The sequence below is a fragment of the Octopus bimaculoides genome, chromosome 3 (genome assembly GCF_046866305.1).
Source record: "Octopus bimaculoides isolate indiv1 chromosome 3, ASM4686630v1, whole genome shotgun sequence".
Lineage (NCBI taxonomy): Eukaryota > Metazoa > Mollusca > Cephalopoda > Octopoda > Octopodidae > Octopus > Octopus bimaculoides.
The window spans coordinates 28,534,329-28,559,389 of NC_142930.1; the positions used below are offsets into that span (position 1 = coordinate 28,534,329).

The 25,061-nt window shown below is 33.8% G+C and overlaps 1 protein-coding gene across 2 annotated transcripts in view; it reads left to right on the plus strand.

The window, feature by feature from the left end:
• The window catches only part of LOC128247348 (uncharacterized), a 157,392-nt gene that overhangs the window by 39,221 nt on the left and 93,110 nt on the right, over positions 1 to 25,061 (plus strand). Inside the window, exon 2 of one of the 2 annotated variants that reach the window (XR_016240991.1) lies at positions 3,413 to 3,550. Coding sequence is in view for 1 of the 2 variants with exons in the window: in XM_052966589.2 (XP_052822549.1) it covers positions 3,413 to 3,613 (201 nt within the window). In the remaining variant the exon portion in view is untranslated. Of the gene's footprint in view, positions 1 to 3,412; positions 3,614 to 25,061 lie in introns of those variants that run through there. The other variant, XM_052966589.2, reaches the window with a different exon arrangement.

The following is a 25,061-nucleotide window of genomic DNA, read 5'->3' on the forward strand; positions in this document are numbered from 1 at the left end:
ATGTGCGTTTGTATAATTGTATTGAACGCGTTCTTGTATTCTCAAACTTGAAATGACCTCCACTGGAGCGAATTTCCACTTCTAACAGTTATTTCGAAAAACACACCACTTGGCTAGGGATCTCGTCATCGGACCATAGAACACGTGGTGCGCAGCGTATTAAATACTGCCGCTTTTGATATTCAAACAGTAATTGACACATTTGTTGATGAATGCTAAACTTTGTAGAGCTTCAATTAATTAAATAGACACGCATTAACCAACAATGAAGGATTTAGAGAATTGCACAATTATATACGCCTGTATCGAATGGTTGTGAACGAAGGATACTGTGTCCGTATTCGTTAAAGCGTAAAGACGGAGCAACATGCATCCTACGATGCGGTGATGTCATTGATATCCCACTGCTGGGATTTTACTGCACATAATATATCATAATAATTTCTCCACAAAGAGTGTTTTCGCAGTCGAATCCTTTCCACGTTTGCGTTTACACGTCTTGAATATAATTATATATACCTATGGTTCTATCAACAATGCTTCACAAGTTTTAGAAAGCAACAACAAATGTTTTATTTGCAACTTACGTTCACTTAATAATATATGCTAAATGTCCAGAACGTATAAGTTATTCTCTGTTTGAAATTATATTATACCACAATATCTATCTATCTATCTATCTATCTATCTATCTATCTATCTATCTATCTATCTATCTATCTATCTATACTTATATGCATATTACCTGTGCGTATGCACACACACATGTGTATGTGTATTACATGCATATATATCATCAATTGATATAATATATCAATAGATGATATATATATATAATATATCATCTATTATTTATTATTTAATTGAACGGGACGCATCCATTTCCAACTGAGTTTATCGTCACCTTTTTGATGCCACTCTCTACCCTATATTGTTTTCTTCCTCCATCCTTCTCTAATTCCATTTTCTCCGCCTCCCTCCTTTACCGTTTTCTATCTGTCTTTCTCCCCCTTTCTCTTTGTCTCTCTCTCACTCGTTGCTCACACGTGACCAGCGTCCATCTTTCTTTTCCTCACGTGAATCATCTTTCTTTTCCTGCACGGAGGTATTTTTCTCTATCTCTCTCTCTTCTCTCTTTTCTCTTAACTAAAGAAAGAAAAAACATTTCTCCCAGTGTTCACTATTTTCCTCTCTTTTTAGTCTAACGATCCTCCATGTTTGTTTTCGTATGGTTTCCTTGTATGTCTCCACTGTCATTGTTTTGTTCCCAAATTTTACCCTCTAAAAATTCTATTTTAGAATTAATGGGAGCGACTGTCTATGAAAACTCTTATTGTCGTTTAATACTCGAAATAAGCAACTGATAGACTGCCGACAACTAATGATGGGTTCTTTTTCTGTGTTCACTTGTCCTGTTTTCCGTTTTTTTTCTCGTTGTTTACGTATTTCATGTTACTTGCACCGTTGGTGATGTCATATATGCACATATATGCATATATATACATATATATATATATATATATAAATATATATATATATATATATATAAGTGTTTTCTTTATTTCAAGTACATAAAAGAAAAAAAATTACAATATTCATTTTAAACGTGAATTTTACTTCCTCACTCGTTAATATTTAATATAACAATATTAAATTAATAGCAATTTTAAACATATACAAATACACACACACACACACACCCACACACACACTCACCCACACACACACACACTCACACACACATACATACCCGTGTATATATATATACACACCTACGCACACATACTTTGTTTGTGGGTTAGTAAGTTCTACCATCGGTTTCATGACGAGAATTCTCAGCCATTATCAAGCTTGTCGCATGGGTCATTGGTATTCGTCTCCATATTGGATGAGAATACAACGAAGCTACACAAGCGTATGCGGATTTTTAGAATAAACATATAAATATACAGATGAGGGGAAATAATTGATATTTGATGTCTTCCTTGCATTAGTTATAACCATCTTAAAATTTACACACGTATATGCATACATGCACCAATTCAGAATATCTATACAGAATATGTGCACACACACAAAAATGCGCGCCAACACACACACAAAACAAACACAGACACAAATACACACACACATATATATATATGATTTTATGTAAACTATTTGTAGATTTTAAATATATAAATACATTAATATATTCAAATGAAAACATATAGACACACATACACACACATATAAATATGTGTCTGTGTGTCTGTGTTAGTGAATGTGATATAAATAAATATATATATATATATATATATATATATATATATATATATATATATATATATATATATATATATATATATGCATGTATGTATATGTATGTCAGTGTATATATGTATATTCACACACACGTATGCAAGTGTGTGGAGGTGTTTGTTTGTGTATGTGCGTTTGTATAATTGTATTGAACGCGTTCTTGTATTCTCAAACTTGAAATGACCTCCACTGGAGCGAATTTCCACTTCTAACAGTTATTTCGAAAAACACACCACTTGGCTAGGGATCTTGTCCTGTTTTCCGTTTTTTTTCTCGTTGTTTACGTATTTCATGTTACTTGCACCGTTGGTGATGTCATATATGCACATATATGCATATATATACATATATATATATATATATATATATATAAATATATATATATATATATATATATATGTATGTGTGTGTGTGTGTGTGTGTGTGTGTGTGTGTATATATATATACATATATATATATATGCCTATATGGTAGTTTTGATACACAAATACAGAAATTCTATCTAATGCGGTGTTGAGCACTCATTTTGATCGTTCGACATTTATGTGTGTGTGTGTGTGTGTGTGTGTGTGTGTGTGTGTGTGTGTGTGTGTGTGTGTGTGTGTGTGTTTGCTGAACAGTTAAGTGATTGAAACCAGCGTGGAAATTATTCTTCCTGAAACTCAATTAATTGCAAACAAGTACATCGGCCTAACCTAAGCAATAATATGTCTTATGTAAAGAAACTTGAAAATTAAACTTGAAAAAATTATGAAGATGCCTTGACTATTATATTAGCATGCACAATTTCCCATTTGCTCCTAATCGCAAACATATGCACTCACACATATCCATCATCGAGATATACAGTTGCACACTCAAACTGACTCATAATTACATTTATGCATATGTGTATGTGCCATTTAATATACATTTATGTATACTTACCGACATATATATATATATATGTCTATATGTATGTTGCATGTATACATGTATGTATGTAAATATGTATGTATGAAGGTACGTAAGTATTTATGTACATATATTTACATAGATATGAATTATTTCTCTAAATACAAGCATGTACATTTACGTTTACTTAAAATTCTCTTTCAATTTATCTTTTCAGTGGATTAACCTGGATTAAAAAGGATTACTTTCAAATATGGATTTACGTGCCTGGACAGTACCTTTGGCGACAAGCTGGTTTGTGGTTCTTATGTTATTATTGGATGTTTCAATTGGATCCACTGCAGATTTGCACGCGCCGTGTTACGCTTGTCGCATATTCAACATCATGCAGAGGGACAATCCCAAACATGACCCAAAGGTATTTCGTTACGCTTACAGTTTTACATTATTCATTACCTGCTTGAAGTTTAGATTTGAATTTATATAAAGCAATCATCGCTTTCTTAAGAATACACACAGGAAAAATAATCGAGTCAATTTTTGTTCGGTAGCAATTTTCATGGAATATTCCATAGGTTTGTTATTTACCTACTTTATTTAAACGAGCAGTAAATAATACGTTTAATAACTATTCGGCCCATGACCTTCAGCCATTACCAAACGTAGGAATCATATCGATGGATGCTCTAGGCATCGATTTGTTTTATTTGAAATCTATTTAAAATGAGGCAGTATAATGTTACAGACAAAACATTGACGCAGTAGATGATGTTCTACTTTCAGCAAGACGGATAAAATGGGACGGACCTAGTTCGAACGTCGATGATCATCTGCTAATTTGTTGTAGAGAACATATGTAACGTGGAACAAGGTAAGGATTGAATGTAAAGATGGGCTACTATCAGCAAGTCCTGGACGGAAAACTCATCATCTCCACACTGAAGAGATTTCTTAAATTCCGTGCAGCAATGGAATAAATGAATTGTTAGTAACTTTGAGTAGTCACAACCCTGGTGTCAGTTTCAAAAATGTATTATCAACAATACATGTAAACATGTATTGAACATATATGGAACTCAACACGTTTCTCTCAACCTATTTCAGTCATATGTTATCCTGTTTATACAACGCGTCGTCATTCATTAGAAACCTTGGAACAATTTTCATGTTATCAAATATTTAATTAAGGATAGGCTAATCATAGATACAGCGTTTTCCTGTTGCATTTTGTTTTGCATACCGTCAGTTTGAATTGCAGATATGTCTTAAGATCTGAGAAAACATTGGTTACAAAATGTAAAGTAACTCCAGTAGAGCAGCTTCTTTTTTTCTCTCAGGAAATACAAATAGATGAAAGATACGCATAATTATATAATTCTTTCTGTAATCACTAAACATGCAAGAAGTAGGCATATCATTACCGACGAACCAAACGACCAACGTAAAGAAAAATAGCTTTGAAAATGTTGTTTCTGGTAGGAGACATGACATACCTATGATGACTGTGATTTTATGTCTGCATCTTCATGGACATCTTGGTTATAAAACAATGACTAACATAAGAAAAAAGTATTTTATAATTTCATTGAATGTAAATAAAGCAGCGAGCTGGCTGAATAGGTAGCATGCTGGGCAAAATGCTTTGCGGCATTTCATCCTTCTTTACTTTCTGCGTCGACTTTGCTTTCATTATTTTGGGGTTGATAAAATAAATATCAGTTGAACACTGGGCTTGAAGTAATCGACATACCGCCGCCACTGAAATCGCTGGCCTTCTGCAAAAGTTTGAAACTATCATTGACTGCAAACAATGGGGCAGCTGGAGCAATAAGTAGAATGTTGATCAATTAATATCACCGTTCTATGGATTTAATTGGACATAGATTCTCCTCATTCAATGTGATTTCAAATCCAACTGCGTTAGACGTCGAATACAAAATGTTAACCATAATTCTAGTCGTGCTACTAAGTTTTAGAAATCGATATTAGCTCATAATTTTCGGTCGATAACCACAACAATTATTTCTGGGTTTAAAACAATTTTCTTTCTCACTCAACCTGATCGGTGACAGAATATTTCGACAGCTTAGCGAAACGGAGCAATAGTCGAAGAAGTGAGAACCCATCATTTCCACAGTCATGTTGGAATATTATTTCGACGTAAACGGATTTGATGTAATTCTGGGTCTTTCACTCTTTCTTTCCGTTCGCTTCATTTTTTACTCGCTCCTGACTACTCTACCTATACACACTCCCGCTCGGTCACACACATACACACGCGCACACGTACACACATGCACACACATACACACACACACACACACACACACACACACATATATGTATATGTGTGTGTGTGTGTGTGTGTGTGTGTGTGTGTATGATTTTGCTTTTGGTTTTATGTGTGTGTGTGCACGTGTGTGTGTATGTGTTTCTCTGTTATGTTTCCTCTGTGTGTACATGACTATGCATACATGACAGAATAAATGAGAAATGCATATTGTATGTGTTTTAGGGTTCGACCCTACTTCGAATCAGAGAAATACATGTTCTACTATCACTTCACTTCAAGCAAACATTTGTAAGTGAAATTTACCCGACAGGTTCGAAAACATATTAGATAAACTGAACTTGCTCCCTTGTTGTAGACAAAAAAAAAAATAAAAACTCAAGTCATTTTAAAACAAACACGTAGCCTTCTTTCTCTTTGGTAGAGTATTGCGAGCAAGTTGAACAGTCTTCAGTGTCATGTAAATTTTGCCATAGTTATGTCGCTAGTTACAGCGGCCAGAAAAGGGGCCTTTGTCCATCTCTGAGTAACATTTTAAGAGAAAAAAACACAGCATGTCCAAAAACATAGATCTTGTGGCATGTTTCAATGCAAGTTTCATTCATGTCTTAGACAAAGAGATGGGTTATACCCAAACTTTGAAAGAGAGGGAAGAATTTATCACTGAATAAGAAACCTGGCGGAATACTAATTCCAAGAAAGCGGTAATCTTAAACTGTGCGACCAATTATTACTCCCACTCAAATAATCTGAGGCGAACTTTGGAATGGGAAGGAGTCAAAAAGTAGGATATTGCATGACTTTCCATCCGAAGTTCTAACTTTACCGTCAGTGCCTCAAACAGGAGAGAGGTACATTATCGGTCCTCTTATAACATAGGGGCAAATACGAACACGACAGAAATTCAATGCCGACAATGTACCATAATAAATACATCGACCTCGATTTTCAGTTCGAATACGGATCCTTTCCGAACAGCAGCGAGCTATGCGTCCGCCGAGATTTGTCAGAAAAGTTACCACAGGAATAACTGGCTTGTGGCGGCCAAGCGTTCGCAGCGACGTCGCTTTTTGATCCTTCGATGTCGGCTCTTCCTATCATTGCGAAGCAGAATTCGCAAAGCGTTGGATTATCACCCACTAACGGGGAACGTGAGCCGAGTTTAGACCGTCGTGAGACAGGTTAGTTTTATCCTACGATGCATCACGCGTACGCAGCGCCCCGTGTCACGTCGGGTTCCGCACGTCACGCGTCGTTCGTCGATGCCACCGACGAATGATCAAAATTTTGCGCTCATTACAATTTTAAGAAAAATGGGCGCATATTCTGTTAGAGAAATATTTGTTTATAACACAAACATGTGATTTCAAACAAAGCAAGCTGCATTGTGAGGAAACAAAAGGTGTCTCTTCTAGTTAAGATGATATAATGTAACAACAGGCCTAACTTTTATTTTGCGTGTTGGAATAGTAAGGGAACAATTGTTAACTTTATAATCATGATAATTTTCTAAACATTAATTTTAACTATCTCTCATTTTTATATCATTAATCATTTCAAGAATTTAATTCAATAAAAAAGATACAACAACGGAAAACATAACTCATTTGATTTCCTGTGCTGCTGAAATAATATACATGCATGCACACACACATGGACACATAAGCGCATACATAAACACACACATAAATACCTAATGCGCGTGCATGAGCTGTGTCAGAGACGGAAACGCCGAGGGGAGAAAACCACTTGGTAAACTCAAACCTTGGATAAAACGAGAGCAGTCATTGTCAGACGGAAGATCTAATCCGAGGGCTTGTAGGTGAATATCTTCCGTAAAAGAAAATCTTCTGCAAATTATACGCACGCGAAAACACACACATGCACACGCACTAAAAACATTCATATATATGTCAGTACTATCTTTCTCATTGTTATGATGTTTTATTGCCGTAGGGGACTTCTGGTACATTCATTAACCAACTGTCTAATCACGAACACGTAATCCACAATATCTCTTCTCTTTAGCTTCTATGATTCTGTATAATATATAGCTGTGCATACGACACTGTATTTCTTTATAGCCACACAGGGCCTAACACAGAGTGGACACTGTTCTCTATCTCCAGCACACATACAAAATTATACAATTCAGAACCGTCCATTCACGGGGGTGATCGGATTCCACCACAACACACTTCTGTCAGCCCGTAGGACATGGGTATATTAGTGTACAGCCAGTGTTACTACTATTGGGAGAAAGTGGGAGTTCGAAGTTGAGTTCAGTTATGGTTGTTGCTGTGGAATAGGTTCATATGTATATTGTAGACACATATTTGTAGACATAACGTTTCACAGTGTATATAAGTATATGTATACCTACGCACACTCATACATACACACGCATATACATGCACATGAATGTATGTATGTATGTATATATATATATATATATATATATATATATATATATATATATATATATATATACATATATATATATATATATATATTATATGTGTGTGTGTATATATATATACATGTATATATATATATATATATATATATATATATATATATATACAAACATCTACAGACAGACTGGTTGAATTAGTTTCTGAGATGAAGAGAGATTGTATGGGATGAGGGTGAGGCATATATAATGAGGGAGAATTTAGGCTTATAAATGGATGACGTGTATGTAAATGTATTATGAATAAGGAAATTATGGGCCGCTGTGGACAGCGTAAACTGAGTGTTTACACTCATTGCATCTTACGAAATCTATATTAAGTTTCATATCTTGCCAATATTTAATGATGTAATCAGAGCAAGATTCATTATATATTCCCAGTCGAAAGCAATACACATCCTTTAGATCATTAATTTCCTGGCAAAGTTGAAACATCATTACGTGTTTTTCTCCCCCATTATCTAAGTAATTGGTGATGATGAAATCGTTGCTACCTGCCTTACTGCATTAATAATGCTTGAACTCATGTCTATGTTGAGAATATCTACTAGAACACAGTTCCTTCGGAACCAGATCCGTATTCTTGATAGATACACACACATACACAGACGCACGCACATACACATGCACGCACGCACGCACGCACATATATACAGATATAAAGATGTACATATGTGCGTGAGTCTGTTGATATATATATATATATATGTATATATATATATATATATATATATATATATATATATATATATATATATATATATATATATATATATATACATAATGTATGTATTCATTAATATTATTACTATCAATGCTGCTAATGCATACACACACACACACACACACACACACACACATATATATATATATATATATATATATACTTATATATATATATATATATATATATATATATATATATATATATACTTATATATATATATATATATATATATATATATATATATATATATTATATACATGCATGTGTGTGTGTAGAGAGAGAGAGTGAGAGAGAGAGAGAGAGAGAGAGAGAGAGAGAGACTGACATACATACATACAGACAGAAATATACAGAGAACACGAGAATCAAAATGATCGATGAGTAGACACATCTTTTTTTATACACACAACCCCCCCCCCCCACACACACACACACACACATGTAAGTATGTATGTATGTATGTATTATATGTATATGAATTGTCATGAGTACAGATGCTGATGAATGAGTACAATGAAAAAAATTGTAGACATAATGTTTCACAGTATATAGTTTCATATTGTATGTCTGTGTGGTAAATTCTCTTGTGGTTTGATTTGACTGTCTACTGCCATTCCGTAATCGCAGCAGATATATACCAAGTAAGCGACTACCGCGGATACAATCGCCAATATGTCTGTATAATGTATGTATGTATGTATGTATGTATGTATGCATGTGTGTATGTATATATACATATATATGTATGTATGTATACATGTATGTATGGATATATGTATGTATGTATGTATGTATGTGTGAGCTGTGAGGAAGGACGCTACATAATACAAAAGATAGAGGGAAAGAAACACGTGCTGTATATAAAAAAAAGAACGCAATATTTCGTAAATTATATAATATTCACCAATTTCACAAAATCACAGACACACACACACACATACTCACAAACACGCACGCACACACACACACACACACACACATATACTCAAAAACAAGCGCACACACACTAATAAATGAATTAAGATATTAAGACATTAAAAACTAATTTTTCCAAAATAGTCTCGTCCACGCAATATTTATAAATTATGCATATATACAGGCGCAGGAATGGTAAACGCACCGTTTCGGGTTCTGTCTCAATGTGTAGCATCTTGGCTAAGTGTTTTCTACTATAGCCGCGGGGCGACCAAAGCCTTGTGTGTGGATGTGTTAGACGGAAACGCAAAGAAGGCGTCTAATGAGTATATATATATATATATAAATATATATATATATATATATATATATATATATATATATATATATATATATATATATATATATATATATATATATATATATATTAGTGATAATTTTTCAACTGCTACTACTCAAATTCACAGCATTTACCACAAAGTGACTCTAGCGAGACCACTAAACGTCCTCTCCCAAAGCTTCCTTGCATCTAAGAGACTTCCCAGAGAAGCGTAATATGTCTTATGTATAAAGGATGTAGCAGAGTAGATGCTAAAAGTCATAGGTCTGTTTCTCTAGCATCTCAGGTCAGCAAAGTTTAGAGAAAACTGGTCATTTTCCGCAAATCCAGAATCAAGTAAAGTGCCTAACGTGGGATGATACCAGCAACAACGTTTCCGTTCACGTGCATATTAACAAGATGGTGGCGATGTGCAGGCAGCGAAATTTTTTCCCACGAGAGTTCCGTACCCCACTAATGAATTCATTTCCATACAGACAATCAGAGCTCACCTTAAATATCCAAATAGCGTGTACTACTAAAATACAGCCATCCAGCCATAGAATGGTGTATATCACCCTGTGAGTACAGCATAGCGGGTCTCACATAAGCAGCACATCCTCATAGATCAATTGAGCACCATCTGTATATAGAGCCAACATTTGGTACCTATACTCAGACTGAGATTAGTGATACTGCATGTACCCATGTGCCCAAGGAGGACGCAAAACGACACAACGCCATATTGATTACGATGTTTCCAGATCAACACCAACATTTTAAATTAGGAATGTACAAAATCAGACAAAAAATTAGGAAACTACACTCCTTTACATTTTCTAGTAAATTATGCAAATTGGCAACACTTAGTGCATCACCGGTGAGCAGGTCTCCATTCACTTTGTACACTAAATTTCAAATTTCTCACCCCAGTTAACCAGTTTAGAGCAGTTAGATTTTGCTATAACGCACATTTTCAACTAGACTCAACCAAAGTAATTTCGTGACTAGGTGGACACTATTTTGATAGCTGAGCTCTGATTGGCTGTATGAAAATGAGTTTATATCTGGGTTCTGGGAACCTCTTGGGGAAAAAAAATATGCGTGCAGGCGAATTTGCGGATTAATTCCGAGAACTTTTAGAACAAAGGGTAAAAAAATATGCCGATTCTAGGGAGGACATAGAACAAGCCTAGTTCTCAGCTGCTTGGATAACAGAACTCATCTGCGCTCATCACATTGTATCAAATTAATAGCGGTACTTGGGACAGTTCAGCGATGCTACATCAGGAAGATTGCATCGATGGAACAGCTAAGTTACTAGAAGTGTCTAAATTAGATATGACTCTACTCTATGGAGTGACGACAGGACAGATATGCAGTGATATACGTAGGGAAGATTCTGCAGGGGTTGAGAAGATTCTGCAGGGGTTGAGAAGATTCTGCAGGAGTTGAGAAGATTCTGCAGGGGTTGAGAAGATTCTGCAGGGGTTGAGAAGATTCTGCACACCAAACTTTGGTTATATTAGACCACCGAACTGGACGTCAATGCTTTGTTCCAAAGGTCCTAGTCATCTGGTGTAGACTGAGGAACATGTGATGCAATTCCTTAGGATTGAAGGGAATGCTACTATTTAATACCTTGCCAAAACACCTGAGAGATCAACGGGGAGAAGGGGAAAATGTCTTCAAGGAGCAACTTGATTTCCGGATGCCCAGCGGTCCACATGAACATACATTGCTGAAGAGAAGCTCACAAGATAGAATTAGTATCGAACTGTCACTCTCAGTAAAAACAGTTACAAAATAACGCCAATTGAAAAGGTAATAACACTGGCGGTGCCCACGCATGGCCAGAATCTTTGGGCAGAAACGCATAAAAGAATATATATATATATATATATATATATATATATATATATATATATATATATATATATATATATATATATATATACATATATATACACACATATATGTGTGTATGTGTGCGTGCGCATACATATATATCAACGCACTTAGATGTATATATACATGTGCACACGCTCACACATACACGCATATATGTGTATATATATATATATATATATATATATATATATATATATATATATATATATATATATATATATATATATATATATATATATATATATATGTATATATATATACGTATATACATATATACATATATGTGCGTGCGCGTGTATATATATATATATATATATATATATATTCATATTTAATAACACCTATTTGAGGTCTTTGGATTTATCAGCTAAGATAAATTTGCTGTAAAACAGCTAAAAATAAAAGTTTTATTGCCCATTTATTCAAGAGTGAGGTTAAGTTTATTTTAGATTTTATAAGCAGTTACGTTTGTGAAATCCTAATATGAGTTTTGATTTCATAAAACACCTAAGATCAATAAGAAACATTGAATTATAAAAATTCCAAATTTTCATAATTCTTAATATCATTAATTCTCCAACCATTAGTAGAAGTAATAAATAAGTAAAATGGAAAAAATGTAACGCGATGTTTTTTTTTTTTAAATTCCCGTAACAATTATGAGGGATATAATTATCGGGGTACGAGTTGTTATTTGCAGGATTTACATCCATCCATCCATATATAAGCCTCTGTGTATGTGTATGGGTGCGTGTGTATGTGTATATTTGTGTGCGTGTATTTTTGTGTGTCTTTCTTTGCGGATTTGGCTCTCTTTCTGTGTATGTATATACATATATCTATATATGGGTGTGTATGTATATATGCGTGTATTTATGTATGTGTCTCTTCTATTTTTGTTTATTATAAATCTTTCACTGAAGAGGGAGCTGGTTTCCAACAAAAATACAACTATGTATGTATATATATGTATGTATGTATTAAATGTATATGCTGACTTTGGTTAGCTTCAACTTTTCTGATACTTGGAAACGTTTTACGGGATGACAATATCTGCCTAGTGGGATAAATTCTACAGTCCTAAAACTCTCACCACTGATCAATCACTTAATGACGTTTGAGATCGTGCAGACAAAACCTACATATGGACAAAGACGTATAACACACCAAATAATGTGTTTTATTTTCGATTTGTCCGTGAAGTCTTTTAATTTGTTTGTTTTTATGTACAAATAATGTTCCAACAGGACAATGGCCATAAAGAGCGACCAGACATGTCTACAACTGTTACCGTAAGAATCACATATGATGCATGTGAAGAAACCTGGAAACATTGACTTACATCGTTTTCCTCCTCGAATATGTTAACCAATGACAAGTTATATCATAATTGTCTCTTGTCCATTCAAGTTATTGTTCAGAAAGGCATCCGACAAATATCAATATTAAAATATTTGTCATCATAATAATTTATTCGCTAAAAATTTGGTAATTATAGGTGATGTTGACACTCCGTCGCTTAAGACTTCCAGGGTTCCAGTCGATCCGATTAACGGAACAGCCTGCTCGTGAAATTAACGTGCAAGTGGTTGAGTACTTCACAGATACGTGTACCCTTAACGTAGTTCTTGGGGATATTCAGCGTGACACAGTATGATAAGGCTGACCCTTTGAATTACAGGCACAACAGAAACAGGAAGTAAAAGTTGTGGTGAAAGAGTACAGCAGGGTTCGCCACCATCCCATGCCGGAGCCGTGTGGAGTTTTAGGTGTTTTCCCTCAATAAACACTCACAACGCCTGGTCTGAGAATCGAAATCACGATCCTATGACCGCGAGTCCGGTGCCCTAACCACTGGGCCATTGCGCCTCCACAATTATAGGTGTACATACTTACATATCAATATGTACGTGTTTTTATGCGCATGTGTGTGAAAGTATGTTGAATTTGAGTATTGTGATGCATATTCTCATTAGAGTTTCATATTTAAATTTTCGTAATGTTGGTGCAAAGATTAAAAAAAAACATTAGAAATAGGGTGAATTAAATCTACGTTAATATTTAAAATAAAATTTCGTTTACAGTTGTAAAACAAATCAATTAATAGCAAATGATAATAGTTTCATATCTATCAAAGTTGTAATTATACTTCAATTAACCAATACGTATACAGAGTTCCAAGCTTTGAAATTTTGTAATAATTTAAAATTCATTTAAAGTTTTTAGCAATAATGGTCTCACTTCTTCCTGCACAAAAAGCCGTATAAAACTTTAGGTATCTAATTTCGCAACGTAGTTTCCATGTCAGAATGCACAATTCTCTTTAAGTATATGCATCTCTATAATTATTGGGTTCGTTTTACACTTCTTTAGTCGCATTAACCCTGATCTCTTATGTCTATGACGAAATGTTACGCAAATATGGACATTCTGCCTTTGTTAGGTATAATGTGCTTCACATTATTATTTTATTATGTTGTTCTCGACCAAAAGACATCCCTCATTAGACAAATCACTTATGTTGGAAAAACTGATATCATTCTTACGTAATATATCCAAATTCGTTCAAGATGATTTACTGGAAATGGAAGAAAGATTCAAATGTTCACGGAATTCATAATACTTCATTATATATATTAAAAATCCATATTATCAACGTTTTAATAAGCCCTTAATTATAAAGCTTTAAACAAAGAAATTGAGTAAAATGCTTTTTCGAATTTCGCAGTGGTAAACCGACCATTCAAACTCTCCAACCAGAAACAACACGTTCATTTTCCAATCGTGTTGATCTAATGATTGAATTTACAGTCAATATCTATCATATAAGATCATCAAAGCGCATGAAACGAAAAAGAAACCGTAAATAACATACGTTACAAGCATAATTTAGATGAATGAACATCGCACGCAATGACTTGCAACGATAGTCATGGAAGAGATATATCAATACTTGACGCTATATCCATAAATATTACACTCATTCCGTTCACTGACTCTTCCTTGTATCTCATAAGTAATGTCAACAGAATACTCTCTTGATAATTATATGAAGTCTGAATCATATTCCTGTATGAATGAATACAAGTATATCCGCGCGCTTACATGCACACACACACACACACATACATACACATACACACACACGCATACACACACACATATTTATAAATAATACGTGTACATACATGTACGTATATACCCAGGTGTATATACATATATGTACGCACATAGATATACTTATATGTACACAATAACATATAAATACATACATATGCATACGGGCGCGCACTTACACATACGAACACCACTGCAGGCGCACACACACACAAACACTACATGTACGTGCACACACACACATTCATTTATATATACGGGTGTGTGTGTGTGTGTGTGTGTGTGTGTGTGTGTGTGTGTGTGTGTGTGTAAGGATCTCATGTATATATTGAATTAAAACCACCTTCCTGTGATGTAATCTGAATCCCGTGTAAATTTTCACATTCTTATACTTACAAGTTTTGTTTACTGAGAATCCAATCGCAGGTTCCAATTGGCTTCTAACTGTACTGTATATTTATATCTCAGGAATTACTACCTACTACATGAACCTATACATGTATAGATAATTACACAATTTATGAGTTGTTCATTTCGCCTAATTTAAATTCGACCATCATTTTTATATTTATGATTGTATATGCTTTTTCTTCTTTTTTGTTCTTTTGCTTTTTGGGGCTGAAACGCTTACGTTGATTTAAAAAAAAGAGTAACTATGATTAAATTTTATCGAGCGTAGAAACATTAATAATGTCTGATCTTTCGTTATATTGCAATAGAAATGAAATACTTGAAGCTGATATTTATTCACGCACATATATATTTAAATATTTAGTAGCAACATCAGACCACTCAGCATTCTTCGGGCTGGTTTGCTGATATTCACACAAATCTATAGTATACATTTCGGTGAAATTTCAACAAAGGTATATCGTGCCATTGATATCTATCTATTTATTTATCTATCTATCTTTCTATCTATCTATCTATCTATCTATCTATCTATATATATATATATATATATATATATATATATATATATATATATATATATACATGTATGTGTGTGTGTATGAGTGTGTGAGTGTGTGTGTGTGTGTGTGTGTGTGTGTGTGTGTGTGTGTGTGTGTGTGTGTGTGTGTGTGTGTGTGTGTGTGTGAGGTAAATCATATTGAAAGTAAAGAAACGACAGGTAAAAAAAAACTATAACGTATACTGAGTATACAACTTGACGGGAGACAAATGCAGAAGGTCCCTAGTTCCTTATCGGTTATCAATCAGATGGTGTTGCTCAGTAAGAAAACAGGGGTTTTCTCTCTGTCATTTTCTCTCTCTCCCTCTCTTTTGCTCTGCTTATCCTCTCCTTGTTCCTGACACATGACACGAGGCCAGCTTTCTTTCTCTCCCCTTTTCACACTAGTTGCGTAGCTGACCAGTCCTAAATTCTCTGTGTCCACTGCCTCGCTATTTGTTGCTTTCTAATCATTTAGGATACTTTCTAAGAGTTAATCACCATTCTTGTATTTTCGGCCCTGAGGCTATATTTTACTCATTTCTTATTTATTTCGTCCTTATCCATAATCTTAATTTACATATGTTCACTATTGTATGTACACTCTGTACTGTTTTGTTTGCTCTCAACCCTATATTCTCCGCAACATTCGCGGTTACCGTCAGCATGAGAAGGTCTCAGTTTTATCATTAACGGTGCGAAACTGAGTTTATACCATCTGGCTGATAGCTGATGAACAATTAGGGACCTTCTGTGTCTGTCACCTATCCATTTATACTTTTTTTTTTACCTGTCGTTTGTTTAATTACAATACTTCATGTATTAAGTAAGGGAACGCGACGCAACCCGGCTTCTATTGACAGTACATTATATCTCTCTCTCTCTCTCTCTCTCTCTCTCTCTATATATATATATATATATATATATATATATATATATATATATATATATATATAATATCAATTATTAATCATAGGGCAGCAAAAGAAATTTTAGAAATTTAATTTACCACCAGTGGTCCAGCGAGAATTAAAAAATTAGTCAATAGACTATATATATAATTATTCATTTAAAATATAGAGATGCCTATAATAGGACATCTAACCCGCTAGAAAGAGCAGCAAACAACTCTATACCACAAAAAATAGGAATAATTTCGAAAGAGAATGAAAAATAAAAACATTTTTACCAGTCTATACTCTGTACCATGGCTTCAAGCTATTTAGCAAGATAAAAATATATCTAACTCGGGTGCTTTCGCCAGCGGAGTTCCGGATTAGCGTGTAAACACGAGCCAAGGAAAGAACCAGACTCTAGTTTACATGCTTAATTTCTCAAAAATTAACCACGCATGTGCGCATTAACTAATCGGCAGTAAATGTAAAACAAATGCCGATTTTCTTTCAGACATTAGCCAAAAAATATATTAATAATTAATTATTGATAATGATTAACAATTGATATTATATTTTTTGGCTAATGTCTGAAAGAAAATCGGCATTTGTTTTACATTTACTGCCGATTAGGTAATGTGCACATGCGTGGTTAATTTTTGAGAAATTAAGCATGTACACTAGAGTCTGGTTCTTTCCTTGGCTCGTGTTTACACGCTAATCCGGAACTCTTCTGACGAAAGCACCCGAGTTAGATATATTTGTATCTTGCTAAATAGCTTCAAACCATGGTACAGAGTATAGACTGGTAAAAATGTTTTTATTTTTCATTCTCTTTCGAAATTATCCCTATTTTTGTGGTATAGAATTGTTTGCTGCTCTTTCTAGCGGGTTAGATGTCCTATTATAGGCATCTCTATATTTTAAATGAATAATTATATATAATATAAATAATATATAGATATATCCATATATCCATACATATATGTAGATACTTACATCTATATGTATGCAAACATGGATATATGGGTACAGGGCATCACAAAAAACGTTACACACAAGGTTTCTCATTGTGTTTAACCTTTTTTTTGCGATGTCCTCTACCCATACATGCATGTATGCATACATATAGATGTAGGTATGTACATATATGTATGGATATATGAATATATTTATATATTATTGATATTATTATTATATGATCGAAGACCACGCATCCGCTTCCAAGGTAAGTTTTATATAAATATATACATGCATAAACACACACACAAATTGTCACAGACTTCCCATCCGTGTGGCTTGTGTTGTGTAGTGCTACAAGATTAAGTATATTTTTTTTAATGTGTTACCCCTCTTTCCATTGTGCTTTCAATCAATTAGAAAACAGCAACAATAACTGCATCAATAAACATTACTTTGTCTTCACAGAATACCAATCACTTCAGTTTGCCACAATATAGATTACAAAGCAGCGAGGGTTTTCCATTTATACGCTCGATCTAGCATAAAGAACATCCACATTGCTTTTTAATTACAGTTCACCATCTTAATAATGGATCCTTACATTAAATTATATGATCCCCACATAGCGTTGACTGAAATGTAGTAGTTATGATTGGAGTGCCTTGAAACATAGGTCTATCCACAAACGTTTAACCTCTCTTTGGTGTACAAATGGTGTATGTCTTATCTATTCTGCTGGATATAATATGTTCAATCATCATATTTATATCATACACAAACCTAGGTACACAAAGCTAATTAATTAATGAAACAGATAAGGTGTATTTTGGAAAGTATTTCTTTGCTATTTTATATCGTCAACATACTAACATCGAACATAAGCGTAAGTGCACACGAGTGATATGGTATTTTTATTAATTCTTTTACTTGTATCAGTCAATTGACTGTGGCCGTGCTGGAGCACTGCCTTGTAGTCGAAGAAAACGACCCCTGAACTTATTCTTTGTAAGCCTAGTGCTCATTCTATCGTTCTCTTCCGCCAAACCGCTAAGTTACGGAGACGTAAAAACACCAACATCAGGTGTCAAGTGATAGTGGGTGTGACAAACATAGACATATACTCACACACATAAATATATATATACATATGTGTGTGTGTGTGTGTGTTTGTGTGTGTGTGTACGACGAGCTTCTTTCAGTTTCCGTCAACCGAATCCACTCCCAAAGGCTTTAGTATATATCTTCTATATCCGAGGCTATAGTAGAAGACACTTGCCTAAGATGCCACGCAGTGGGACTGAACGCGAAACCATGTGTTTCAGAAGTAAGCTTCTTACCACACAGACACGCCTGCGCCTACATATTTCATTGGTCTAGGTTATAATCCTTCAGAATGGTGCCAACATCACTCATTAGAAATCCGATAAAATAGTTGTATCTCTCTCGCATCCCGGTAAGAATTGGAAGCCCATTCGCATGATCTAGCTTCCGTAACAAACGATTCAGGGCTACAACGCACGTGAATGATTAACAACGACAAATTGATAGACAGAGCGAACGATATGAAACGGTTACGTGAGGTGACCGTTTAGTGTAAAAATATAGTAGGTTTCGTTGTATTAACTAGATACGTACAACTGTTGGAGGATTGCATACCGGCCGTCTACATAACTATTACTAAATAACGATGATAGATCACCTCGAAGGCTTTCGACTGGTGCCATCAGTTCAGAACGTCTCCCCAGACCGAATTTGTTTTCCACATTCACGACAAGGTATCCTATGCTATGCTGGATGCTCTGTACGTATTTGTTGCGGCTCGCACACTTTGTTTTTATCCGATGAAACTACATTGGTCAAGGGTCAACGTTATTACAGACACCGTGACCTAATTCTGAAGTTCTACTTTGAATAAAATTGTGAGCCGAAATGACAGAATAACGTGATGATATATATATATCCGTACAAGTGTGTGTGTGTGTGTATTTGTGTGTGTAAATGTGTGTTTGTGTGTTTGCAGGCATTCGTATGCATTGTATGTATGACACGTGTTTTTGTAAATAAGCAAAGACATTCTGAAAAAGTAATTCGAGTTAATATAAGTAAATGGTACTGTAATTATCCTACCATCCTTTGTCGTGTTATTGACACGTTTTATCCAAACGATCTAATGTATTTAGTCATGCAGGATTTATAAAATTTCTAATTTCTTGTGTTTATTTAATTATATTTTATTTAGCAAGATTCTTGATGTGAAATCGTGTGTTGAAACAGATACTGTTGAGATGGTCACTTTTTGTCAGAGAATCACACACACTATATACACTTTCTTTATTTCAGCTTTATCATTTTTTTCTTATTTTAGTGTTCGTGGTCTTTAACCTTTCGACACACATCCTGTGATCTCCTTTCCTCAGTGACTCTCTATCCTAGGTGTCTCCTGGTGCCCTCTTTAGGCCATTTGGAAAACTGAAGTGAGGAACGAGTGTATAATGCGTGTCTAATTCGTAACAAAATGACCATCCCAAAATGTAACAATATGCTTTTAATTAATTTGTCCTCGTTTTTTTTCTAAGTATTTGATATAATATCCGGAATCATGATTCTTATTATAAAGTTAAAATTCGAGAACGGTCAACATTGTGTTCATTCCCACTTCCGTTAGATATTGGTAATAACATACCAAGAAAAGTTATATTTACAATTGCCTGCACAGCAAAGAATTACATTAGAGTGAATCCTTCATGTTAGTAGGCACAAACTCACTATGTAATATAGAGCTTAATATGTTGATAGACCTTGCAATAGAGAATGACTTCTTTTCTTCGTTGTCATTTTATTCGGATTTAATTGAATTTTCTTTTGTGATGGATGCATCGTAAATGGTAACAAAAGCACACCAGCACACTGTGACACAAGCCTAATGAATGCGATAATAGCACTTTGAATAACAGTTCAACACAAGCTTAATTACTCTAGCAATGATTCCTCATTATATTTGTTGACATTCTAAATCAAATTTATATCAAGTGAATGAAAATACGTGAAATTTCTTTAAACATGGCTTCCATTTCTGAGAAACTGCGTGATCTGTTTATTTAACGCAATATTAGGTCCTATGGCAGGTGAAAGCATCAATTGTATGATGTTTAAACTACATATATAGTAGTTTTCTACTAAAATTTATACAAGTAAACATGAACTGAGGCAATTTATCAGAAGAAATAAGCAGTTGCTAATAAACACATTGTTATTTGAATTATTGAATATAGCAATGATATGGTGTATTAATGGTTTATTATGTCATGTTTTAAACCAAAATATGATACGAGATGTTTGTAAACAATATCATTTAAGCAATTCTATAGACCAATTGACCTAACAATCATTTAAATGTGCACAAAGGCAAATATATTGAAGGAAGAACGTCGCAGAATTTCTCAAATACACAACATTTCTTAGTTGTTGATAACACAATTGCATTAATGCCATCGTATTACGCACTGCGGAAAAATGAAAACAAGGACCGGTCCCAGTAGGATTGAAACTTGCAGTGCAAACATCGTAGCTAAATACATCAGAGAGTTTAGTTCGTCATTCTGATTATTCTACCGGGCCCAAAATTTTAAATTCAGTTTCATAGTTTGACTTAAGGTCATACGTTTTCAGAACGACCCTGTAATAGGGGCTATTCATTCTATAATTGGCTTATGATTTATAAATATTACAAAAATGAAATGCAACGTCGATATTATCAGCAGTGAAGAGATTGTGTATAGCAGTATAATTAAGTAGCAAATTACATTCTGTTTGTCTATCTTTTTTTATCTTTCTTCCTCCCATTTCCTTTAATTATATGAATGAAAAAAAAAATTCTATTTCCTCAAATAACTACTCATCTACATTTTTCATCCACCTGTCTCTTAGACCATAACTATATGATTTTTCTTCCTCTCATGCAATTACCTTGTCTACAATCTTCAGTGTTTATAACATTCAATTTATTATGCTGAATATGCAATGGATAACTGATATGGTTTTATATTATGTATATTATTCATATCAGAGCCGAGTGATATATTTTACATGTACTAGCAATGCTTGTATTAGTTCTTAATAGTTACATCTTTATGTCGCTAAATCTGATCAATTTCTTTTGCTCCTACATATTTCTCTTGGTGGTTCTGTTTTGATAAACAATTTTATCATCCTAATCTAATCTAATTTACTAAGTTTTAATGAAATTACTCTCTTTACTTTTATTTATTCTGAACAATTTTGATGGTTCTCTAGCACTGCATTTATCCACATCGAAACATTTTGTACAGCAAAGGTACGTGCTGTGATTTGTTTTGGTTTTGTATTTTTATTGCATTGAAAATTTTCTATGTGATATATGCGCAGTGTCTAGTAATGTTGGTAACGGCATACAGTACAAATTGGTTAAGTATGAAAGGTTTTTCACTGTTTCTAAGGCATCTATTATCATAATCTTTTTTTTTGTGTGTGTGTTTTCAATGCTCCATGTTCTGGTTATCTATATTTGAAGGTTTGTATCTTTAACTTTTGATAAAATTTCTCCATTTGGCTTATCGTCTGCAGGTTTTGGCAACCCAGGTAAAGCAAAATTCATTGGTGATTGTTTTCTAGTCATTTTACTACTAGTCTCCTTATTAAGAAAACAACATATTAATATCATCAATATGGTAGCTCTTTTATCTGCGACATTATGGTATGGAAGAAACTGTTATGTGTATGTTCATTTGATACAGTTCCATAAATGAAAGGATAATATATTATAACAGTACTAAATATTGTGAATATTCGTATTCTGGAATATACCACACTATTGAAACACGTTTAGTGATATTTTAGATAATATATTCGTTTTTGTGTAAGTGTGTGTATATGATATCTATACTTAATTGGTTTATGCTTTTAAATAATTAGTACATTTCATAATGGCAAGTGATACATATAGCATTTTGAACTTCGAATAAGTTCATTGGTATATAATTGAATATGAAATCGATAAATACACTTTTCGCTATTCATATATTTGTGTCTCTAGAGAATACGATTATGATTGATGCCATCTAGAATACCAATAAAATTGATGAATACCCAGTGCCGTTTCTGTACGTATGACAGAATATTTGAGTATAGCGTTGATTTCTGCACTGACTGTGAAGCATTGTTTTCCATTGTTCCTCGTCACAAGTTCTGATTTAAGAAATCGTTTATCTTTGAGCTATAATTTTTGTGTTTTTTTAAAGCAAGATACTCCTCTTCTAGTTACTGCTTAACATATATAATTTGTAGTGGAAGTCTAACAATTTATCCTGCACTGATACAACTATCAACTATTCTTTGAATGGGTTAGCGTATATAGGTTGCTTTAACACTCTTTCTAAGGCGATATATTTATATTATATATGTGATTGTATACTAATTTATTTTGTTTCAATTGGAAATTGAAATTTAAAACATTCAAAAAGAAAATTTACTTCATGTAAAGAGTTCCAAAATTATATGTGTCAAAGAGTATGACGAGTACCCAGAAAGTGAGTTCTTTCGGCACTTAAGCATTATGTCTCTATAGAGATCTACTTTAACTACAACGATTTCATAAATATACTCTAAATTTGGAGAAAATCAACATTGATTGGTAATTTCCTTTATTCACTACGAAAGGATAGAAAGTAAGTTTGGCCTTAGTAACATGTGAATACGAGGCATTTTTCAAAGAGAGCGATGGTTTCACTACTTGGCCGTCCTTAAATCATAACCATATAAGTTTTGAGTTTTAGAGATCCCTTGATAATGTGACAGAAGAGTACGGTACATTTCATTATTAACTAGATTAATAAAAAATATTAACACAAGAAAATGGTAGTTACAAAGTTTCGCATTCAATCAACTTTACACAACTGAACCTAAGGACTAGATATTTCTACACATTTAGAATGAGTCACAGGAGAAGGCACTACCTGAAACCTTTGGTCTTGTGTATCAACTAAAGAATAACCAGTAATTAAGAACTATCCGAGAGGCTACCATAATAAAAATAACAACGACAGTAACAACGATGATGATGATGATGATGATGATGATAATAATAATAATAATAATAATAATAATAATAATAATAATAATAATAATAATAATAATAATAATAATAATAATAATAATTTTCAATATGTATATGTTCTCTAGGGTGTTGAGCTGGCAGAAACATTAGCACACAGGGCGAAAAGTTTAGCGCTATTTCGTCTGTCTTTACGTCCTGAGTTCAAATTCTGCCGAGGTGGACTTCACGTTTCATCCTATCGGGGTCAATAAATTTAGTACCAGTTGCGTACTGAGGTCAATGTAATCGATTGACTCCCTCGCTAAAAATTGCGGATTTTGTACCTAGAGTAGAAAAGAATATTTATATGTTCTCTGTGTACTCGTCGAATTAAAGAACAAGCTTTAGAACCATTTCTTTAAATGTGCACTTAGTCCTTGATATGTTTTACTATTTGCATCGAAGAGACTCGTATTGCATCTCACTCGCAACTCATGCACAAAGACATATAAATTAGATATATATGTGTGTGTGTTTTCATGCATGCATGCATGTATATGCGGCACTAATTCTAGGTGGTTTATTTCCACAAATGAATGTAAATAACAAATCAAAACTTACGAATGTTTCATTGTTTTGAGACGCAGATATAAAGACCTTATGGACCATGTGCGAAGTGATTCGCTCTATTTCGATTGCATCAATATTTTGAAATTCTGCAATCTGCCTTAAAATCCAGTGTTGCTTAAATACACATCGACAATCTCATCTACACGCTCATGCTTAAACCTGTACAAAATTCAATTTCTTTTTTTATAACATAAACATCGAAATATATTTTTAAATTATTCTAAAATAGGCGTTTGCAGGTGATTAGTTAAATAATATATATATATAAAGGTATATTACAGATGCACATGAAAAGACGTCGGTCAATACTGTAGTACGTTATCTGAAAACCAGAATTTTATTAGATTTTCCCTGTTAACCAGGATTTTATTAGATATTTAATGATATATGGTCGCTCCAGCAATTCCTGCCGCAATATTACACAATATAGTGCTGCACATGTTTTATAAATGCGTTTCAAATTTACTTTCTATTTAGTATCTAAAAACAATACAGCATAGTTAATGTATTGCCATTAGCATTATTTTTGTTGAAGGAAAGACAGTTATGACTCTAGATATGCCATTGGCCAGAGACCAGCTCATTCTGGGTTGACTTGAGGTTAAA